At 44.7% G+C, this 7923-nt stretch overlaps 1 protein-coding gene across 1 annotated transcript in view; it reads left to right on the forward strand.

The window, feature by feature from the left end:
• Positions 1-841: 841 nt before the first annotated feature.
• The window catches only part of slc7a14b (solute carrier family 7 member 14b), an 8528-nt gene continuing 1446 nt past the window's right edge, over positions 842-7923 (forward strand). Inside the window, exons 1-8 of the mRNA XM_027275465.1 lie at positions 842-913; positions 2775-3205; positions 3443-3679; positions 4357-4574; positions 4667-4813; positions 4891-5099; positions 5174-5958; positions 7199-7923. The exon at positions 7199-7923 is cut by the window's right edge and continues 1446 nt beyond it. Coding sequence (XP_027131266.1) covers positions 2905-3205; positions 3443-3679; positions 4357-4574; positions 4667-4813; positions 4891-5099; positions 5174-5958; positions 7199-7581 — 2280 coding nt within the window. The 5' untranslated portion in view covers positions 842-913; positions 2775-2904 and the 3' untranslated portion in view covers positions 7582-7923. The remainder of the gene's footprint in view (positions 914-2774; positions 3206-3442; positions 3680-4356; positions 4575-4666; positions 4814-4890; positions 5100-5173; positions 5959-7198) is intronic.

A 7923-nucleotide genomic window follows, 5' to 3' on the forward strand; every position in this document is an offset into this window, starting at 1 on the left:
ATTCATTTCCCAGTGGACAGCAGAGGTTTGTCGTTTCACTCTAGTGCCGATTTTTAATATTTTCCCCTTTTTTAAATCACTTTGAAACTTTGTTTTAAAAGGTGCTGCAGAAATAAAGTTAATTATTTTTATATAGGTCAACGCAGGGTGACAGAGATAGATGGGAAGACGACAAAAAAAGCAAAGAAAGTATGTTTATGGATCATTCATTTAACCTGATAAACCTGTGTAGAAATGTCAGATGTGAAGTTTTACTTATGGAGCACTGTACACGATACATGCTGCACTGCCGAAACAAACTATTTGTTGTGATCTGTTTGGAGCAGAGAGGCCCAGAAAGACAACACGTCTCCATGGCAACTGAGAAAACTCCATCCACAGATGAAGACATGGGTGAAAGCTCTGGACTTTTAGACGTGTTATTACCTTTCAGATTCTTGTTGACCTATAAAACGGGATAAAACTACTCCTGCACGTAGAAAGTTTGAAAACCGAGACAACTTTCCATTACACACCTGGCCCCCAAACACACACACACACACACACACACACACACACACACACCTGGTCAGTTCCCAGCTCTGCATACAAAAAGTAAAGAAACGTCACCTTTGGCAGCTGCAGCACAAAGTTAACTCACACACACACACACACATTTACAGCAGCTCTTCTATCCTCCCTCCTATGAATCAATGATGACACACACACACACACACACACACACACACACACACACACACCTACCTGCTCAGTCTCAGGTGTTCAATAATGTATCCGCCTGATCACATGGTGTCAGGTCTGAATGATCAACGCTGCCGTCTCCTCTCGTCGTCACCATTTCTTGCAGGTCTGCAGAAGACGTCGACTCCAACCAAACACCTCCGGCACGACTTCTTCAGGAAACACCTGACGAGTGAGTGTATTACCTGTCTGCTCAGGTGTGCATCTTTAAACTGCAGGTTTTTATCAGCATGTTTAGGCCACAAGCAGGAAACCCTTTGTGCATTTCACTCTCTGGAATCCAGCCTGTCGATGTGGATTTCAGTTGAAGTGTGGAGCAGTAAGTTTAGATTGGTAGGACAGGGTTCAGCTGTGTATACGGTTCAGCTTGAGGCTCCACAGTCGTACCTTTCCGTTGTGAAAGTGGATCCTCTGTGTTCATCAATGTTTCAGAGAGGGAGTCTCGCTCTAGTGAGTGAGGAGAACAGCTGATGGTATCCCATCATCACCTGCAGGCTCACAACACCAGGCTCCTTGGAGGAATTTGAATTCTTGATCTAAAATAAGGACTGTGCTCTTGTTGTTGGTCCCAATACTGCATTTAGATTAAGATCATATTCCACATAAGTATGCATGTTAAAGTGAATACGTTATTTTGTTATAGCGTCCCCAATTGCACATATTTTTACTCTCAGCTCAGTAAAACTTGACTATGAACTTTGTTGAGTTGGAAACAAGCTGCCGGATACATATTTGTGATTTTCTGGGATTTGGGGCTTTAAAAATGACAAAATTGAAGATGGAAAATCTAAAATATTTCTATATCAGCCTTCAGAACTTATAGATCTTGGACAAATGATCTTTTATTTCATATCATACTTCTACCAGAAATATGATATGAACAGTTTCACTTGCTGTACTTTGGTTGTTTTTGGCTTCAGTGGAGAATTTTAGTTTCCCTTGATGGTTTAAATGTTGTTCCACCTCCAACTTTGTGAAACCGTTTATATATCAGCTCCTGGCAGCATCAACTGACTTCAGTTTGAACATCTAGTTGTTTGTCTTATTTGCTTGAGTATCTAACAGCTGTCATTCCTGTTGCTACTTCCGTACATTCACTCCTTCTGGCCTACATTTTAATTCTGTTTTTTTCCCATTGTGTTACTGATACTTTGGAATGTAGTAAATTTACTCAAGTACTCTTCATGCTACTTTCTACATCTACTCCATTACATTTATCTGACAGCTTTAGTTGCTTTACAAATTAAGATTTTTGCACACAAAACATATAAAGACTTTATAGACTGTGATGTTTTATTATAAATTAAACTGGGCGACAGTTTATGTCAGTACAGCTGGAACGATTAGTCGAATAATCAATTAGTCGACTGACTATTTTAACAATCAAACAACTGAAAGTCTCACTTTGGACTTCTGGGTAATTGTGACAGCATTACTCGCTATTTTCAGAATTTTTACAAACCACACAATCAATTAATGGAGACAATAAAAGCAGATGAATCCATACAGGGCACTCGTTCAGTGCATCCTGACTTGGACAGTTGTCCACTTACACTATTTGCTACCTACACCATCACCCTTGGTTTGATTATCCGCTCACATGGTTTTTCCTATCGCCGCTATGCAGATGACACTCAGCTCTATCTGTCATTTCCTTCTGACAAGCCCTCGGTCTCTGCACGGGTCTCTGAATGTTTCCACATGAACGAAGGCACATGACCTTTCAAAAACTGAACTGCCGGTCCTCCCACACCACAACATCAAAACTGACTCCCTGCTATACTTAGGGGTTATGATTTATGACCAACTAACCTTCTCCAATCATGTCACTTCAGTTGCACTTAATCTGTTATTACTGTTCTTACAGTCATGAGCTCCACCTCAACAAACTGTGAAATCACAATAATCATATATAATAGTAGAACAGACACAGAGGACGTTTTGCTACATTAAATACCTTTAATACCTGTACACAGTGTGGTATTAGTAGTTTTACTTTAGTAAATAACTTCTTCCATCTCTGCTCTTCACAGAGTCTTCGCCCTCCATTTGGATCCGTGGACAGTTTAATATGAGACTCATGCTGAGGGTGAAAGAATGATAATGGGAGTGGCAGAGTAAAGGAGTCTCAAACACATAAACAGGTAATAAACAGGTGCAGTGATGGCGGCGTGGCTGAGCCGGCTGTCTTTAGGCGACGCCTGGTACAACATGTATTCTCGCCTCCTGCGAACCAAACCTGTGGGCTCCATGGCTCACAGCTCTGATGACCTCACCGAGCTCGCAGAGGGGTCACCGGTTGGACTCGCCAAGGTCCTGACCACTGTGGACCTGGTGTCGCTTGGGGTAGGCAGCTGCGTCGGCACGGGGATGTACGTGGTCGCCGGGCTGGTTGCCAAAGCCATGGCTGGACCTGGGGTCATCCTGTCGTTTATTATTGCAGCCGTGGCGTCCATACTGTCAGGTGAGACAACAGAAGAGGTGGACATGATTAGGTTTATTTAGAGAGTTTTTCTTACAGTCAACAAATCCCATAAAAAGACCAAAACCATCATTGTTAGTTTGTCTCTCAACACTTACTGTCTGTAGTTTCCTAAAATGGCTGCACACAAACAAGAGGAAATAGTGGATTGGGGATTATTTTCACCGGCGGATGAATCCACATTTGGCGCTCTATTCTGTCATTTCTTTCTTTGTTAAGGTGTGTGCTACGCAGAGTTTGGTGTCCGGGTCCCCAAGACGACCGGTTCGGCCTACACCTACAGCTACGTGACGGTCGGGGAGTTTGTGGCGTTTTTCATTGGCTGGAACCTGATCCTGGAGTATCTGATTGGCACAGCGGCGGGGGCGTCGGCTCTCAGCAGCATGTTCGACTCCCTGGCCAATCACACCATCAGTAACTACATGATAACACACCTGGGCACGCTCAGAGGACTTGGTGAGTACGATCAATCTGAATGTGTGTTTTCAGCACATTAAAGAGCAAATGAACATCGTGTTCTAGCTTGAAAACCAAAGAAGAATTACTCAGTTTTCTTTGGAAAAAAGACAAAAACTGAATGCTTACATGATATTTAGAATGCATGATGTTCCCTTATCTAAGTTTAACGTGTTCAGCTAAAGGTTTGATGAGAATGTCATGAGAGTTTCACACCCAGCATCACTGATAGTTTGTTGTTTGCAATGTTAAGCATTTAAACACAGTGATCTCAGTGTCCATCTTTACATCATTGCAGCAAGGTGAGAAGTTAAACAACTGGAGGTCAGCAGGATTACATGTGTGGGCCGCGTTACGTTACACTTTAAGGGATCATCAAAGTTTTATCCTAAGAAGAATATAAATTAATTTCAAAAGAATCCATCCAATAATATCGGATGAATGTAACCCTCATGGGGTTAAATGAAACTTCAGGGGATCACTAAAGTCTTTAGGATGTCTGTCCCAACTTTCATAGTTTATTCAGGACAGAAGAGGTGGACAGACAGACCGACACTGCCATCTCAAGAGTCATGTTGCTGGCATGGCTAAAGAGATGGAAGCCTTTCCCACAGTATTGATTCTTCCTCTGTATTCAGATCTGTATTCGAATGCTGCCGTGTCTCTGTTTGTCTCAGGTAAAGGTGAGGACACGTACCCTGACCTGCTGGCCCTGTTCATCGCCCTGCTGGTCACAGTGATCATTGCTCTCGGTGTGCGGAACTCAGTGGGATTCAACAACATCCTCAACGTGGTCAACCTGGTGGTCTGGATCTTCATCGTCATCGCCGGATTGTTTTTCCTCTCTGCCAGCAACTGGGGGGGCGGCAAGTTCCTGCCTTACGGCTGGTCAGGGGTGAGATGTTAAGTAAATAATAATTCTATACATCATAATTTGTTGGAATACAATCACTAAAAGGAAATACGTGATCTCTTGTTGCGGATCAGGTGATGCAAGGTGCAGCGACTTGCTTCTACGCCTTCATCGGCTTCGACATCATTGCAACGACAGGAGAGGAGGCGAAAAACCCATACACCTCCATCCCGTACGCCATTACCGCCTCGCTGGTCACCTGCCTCACTGCCTACGTGTCGGTCAGTACACGTCCGTGTGCTTGACCAAAAACATTCCTCTGAAACTTATCCCTGAACCCGACCTTTCCTCTCTACAGGTGAGCGTGATCCTGACCCTCATGGTTCCCTACAACCTGATCGATGGCTCAGCTCCTCTCATGGAGATGTTTGCAGTGCATGGCTTCCTTTGGGGGAAATACACCGTGGCTTTGGGGTCCATAGCCGGACTCACCGTCTCTCTGTTAGGCTCTTTGTTCCCCATGCCCAGAGTCATCTACGCCATGGCCCGGGACGGACTGCTGTTCAGGTGAGGAGTCACATGACACCCACACAGGTAGGATGAAGGCTCGGGGCTAACTCTCTGGTTCAATGTGTCTGCAGGTTCTTGTCACATGTATCTGCGCTCACACACACTCCCACGGTGGCATGTGTGGTGTCGGGGGTGTTCGCGGCCATCCTCGCCCTGCTGGTGAGCCTCAGGGACCTGATCGAGATGATGTCCATCGGCACCCTGCTGGCCTACACTCTGGTCAGTGTGTGTGTGCTCTTACTGCGCTACCAGCCTGACGAACAGACTGACACACACCAGTTTAACTCCGGGGAGGACGTGGACGTCATGAAGTTCCAGGACGACGGGACTCTCCCTACCAAAGACGACGAGATGCTGATCGGAGGCTCAGGCGGCGATGGATCGGCGTCCTACCACACCGGCGGGACTGAAGGAGAGGGTGATGACTCTGATTTCCACACAGGCCATGCCTCGTTGCTGAAAAGGCTTCTGGGAGGTCATTACTACACCCTGCGGCTACGGCTAGGAATGCCCGACGCATCGGCCCGGCCCACTCCTGCCACCGGTCGCATAGTGACCCGATGCACCCTCCTCATTTTCCTCACCTCCTTCCTCCTCTGGTCCACTGTTATATTTGGCGTTGAGCAGGGAACAGGTGCTGGGGCGGTGTTTTCAGGCCTCATGGCCACAATGATGGCGGGGTCCTTGGCGAAGCTTTTAATTATGATTATCCAGCAGCCAGAGAGTGGGAAGAAACTGCCCTACATGGCGCCCTGTGTGCCCTTTGTCCCTGCAGCCGCCATATTGGTGAACAGCTACCTCATGCTGAAACTGTCTCCACTCACCTGGGCCAGGTTCATTGTCTGGTGCTTAATAGGTAAGTTCAATCATTCTTCATTATGGATTTAAACTACAGTAATAAATCTGTCTGGATATAGAAAATAATGGATTAGGAGGAGGGAACTCCAATTCTATTATTTTTCTATATTGGAACCTCAGAGTACATTATAACTAATATACCATGGCACTCAACGAAAGAAGAAATCTAAAGTGTTTACTGTCAGGTAATATCGCTATGGTAACCTGTATTTGAACATAAATGAATTATAATTATGGTTAGATTGTCGGTCAGTACTTCAATACACATTTGCCAACCAGCTACTTAGAAACAAGTATTTTCTGTTGAGTTACATGTTTTAATTTCTACCTAGTTTCTAGCTGAATTTGATTTAGGAAATTATCACCAGTAAGCCAGCCATTTCACAAGCTGGAAGATTATGTAGATGCAGGTGGTAACATGATGTGCTGACATTATACTGCAGATATATTTTAAAATAAGAAAAAAACAAGCTCCTCCCTGTAATTCATCTTCATTTCATGATGCTTAAGTTATGGCTGGCTGTGATGACTCAGAGTAATTTACAAAGATTTTTTTCCTCCCGTATGAAAAGACCTTAAAGATGAGATATTACTTCCTCTTACTCTTGGAAAATAGGTCCATACGTCTGTTTTGGCATACGCTTTGAGTTGTGTCAAGAGTTGTACTGGTGCTTTTTTTAAGTTTGTGTCCATCATATAGGCTGCTCCGGTATTTTAGTTGTTCAATCAGGTGGAGACAGCAGGACTCCACCTACAATCCTGTCATTCATTCTAAACAATGTGATTGACCAAATAACCACATATCTCTCATGAAAGTGTGCTTTAGTTTCCGTTTTATCCTTGTTTTATATGTGTCAGTGAGTGTTTTCATGTTAAACTGAACTGAACTGTGTTGTGGAGAATTTTATCCGTGGAGAGAAAGTGTACAAGAGTCCAAAATGTCTTAAACTAGACATAGAAAGTAGAAAACTGGATGTAGCTCTCAGTGACGGATCTTGTTCGTTCACTTGATTGAGGTACAGCAAAGAGAAGAACGTACAGTACATCTAGGCTGTTCTCTGTTAGTTCTGCAGTTGGTTGACAGATGACAACGTGAGGGAAGAGTTTTCCACCTTCTGGAATTTGTGAAGGTTGATAACACTTTCCAGCTGGACGGTTTCTCAGCCTTTCTCATCTCCACCTGCTGTTCTACTCTCTGACGTATTTCTATTTAACGGTTACTGTCCGTCCATCCTCAGGTTTATTGATCTACGGCTGTTACGGAGTGTGGCACAGCACGCTGGAGCTGAACGCCCGGGAGGAGCAGGCCCACGCCAGCTCCTACCAGCGCTACGACGACCACCTCGACGACACCTTCTCCCCCGACGACAACCTTTACCCCCAGGAACAGGACGAGAAACCCTACCAGGGCTGGTCTGCTCCGGAGGAGAGGGGGTACGACTACCTGCAGCAAAATCAGGACCAGCAGGAGAACGAGTATGATGAAGAACAGTATCAGAGCCAGTATGAGGATAATAGTGACCAGCATGGATACCAGTCTGGACCAGGAGGCCAGTATACAAGCACAGGCAGCAAGTCCAGAGGAAGGACCAATCATGGCTTTGATGAAGACGAGGACTGATTAGAGGACGTTTAGTTCCTCCAAACTGAAATGATCTGAAATTATGACAGAATGAAAAAAACTTTTTAGATGAGACACTATTTCCAAGACAAGCAAAGTCATGTCACACAATTTCATTGTACTGTCTACCAGTGAAACCCTGCCTTTGTCTGCTCAATGTGAAAACCTGGATATCATTGGAGGAGGGGAGTAGATACGATGGACACCTCCCATCACAGATGTTAAACTAAATGAAGCTTCAGTACATTCTGATGTCTGTACTCACCTTTCTTCAGCACACCCAGCAACCCAACCATGCTGCCTCAATTTACATGAAACACATGGGTCTTACAAAACTTCCCT

The sequence above is a fragment of the Larimichthys crocea genome, unplaced genomic scaffold, assembly GCF_000972845.2.
Source record: "Larimichthys crocea isolate SSNF unplaced genomic scaffold, L_crocea_2.0 scaffold137, whole genome shotgun sequence".
Taxonomy (NCBI): domain Eukaryota; kingdom Metazoa; phylum Chordata; class Actinopteri; family Sciaenidae; genus Larimichthys; species Larimichthys crocea.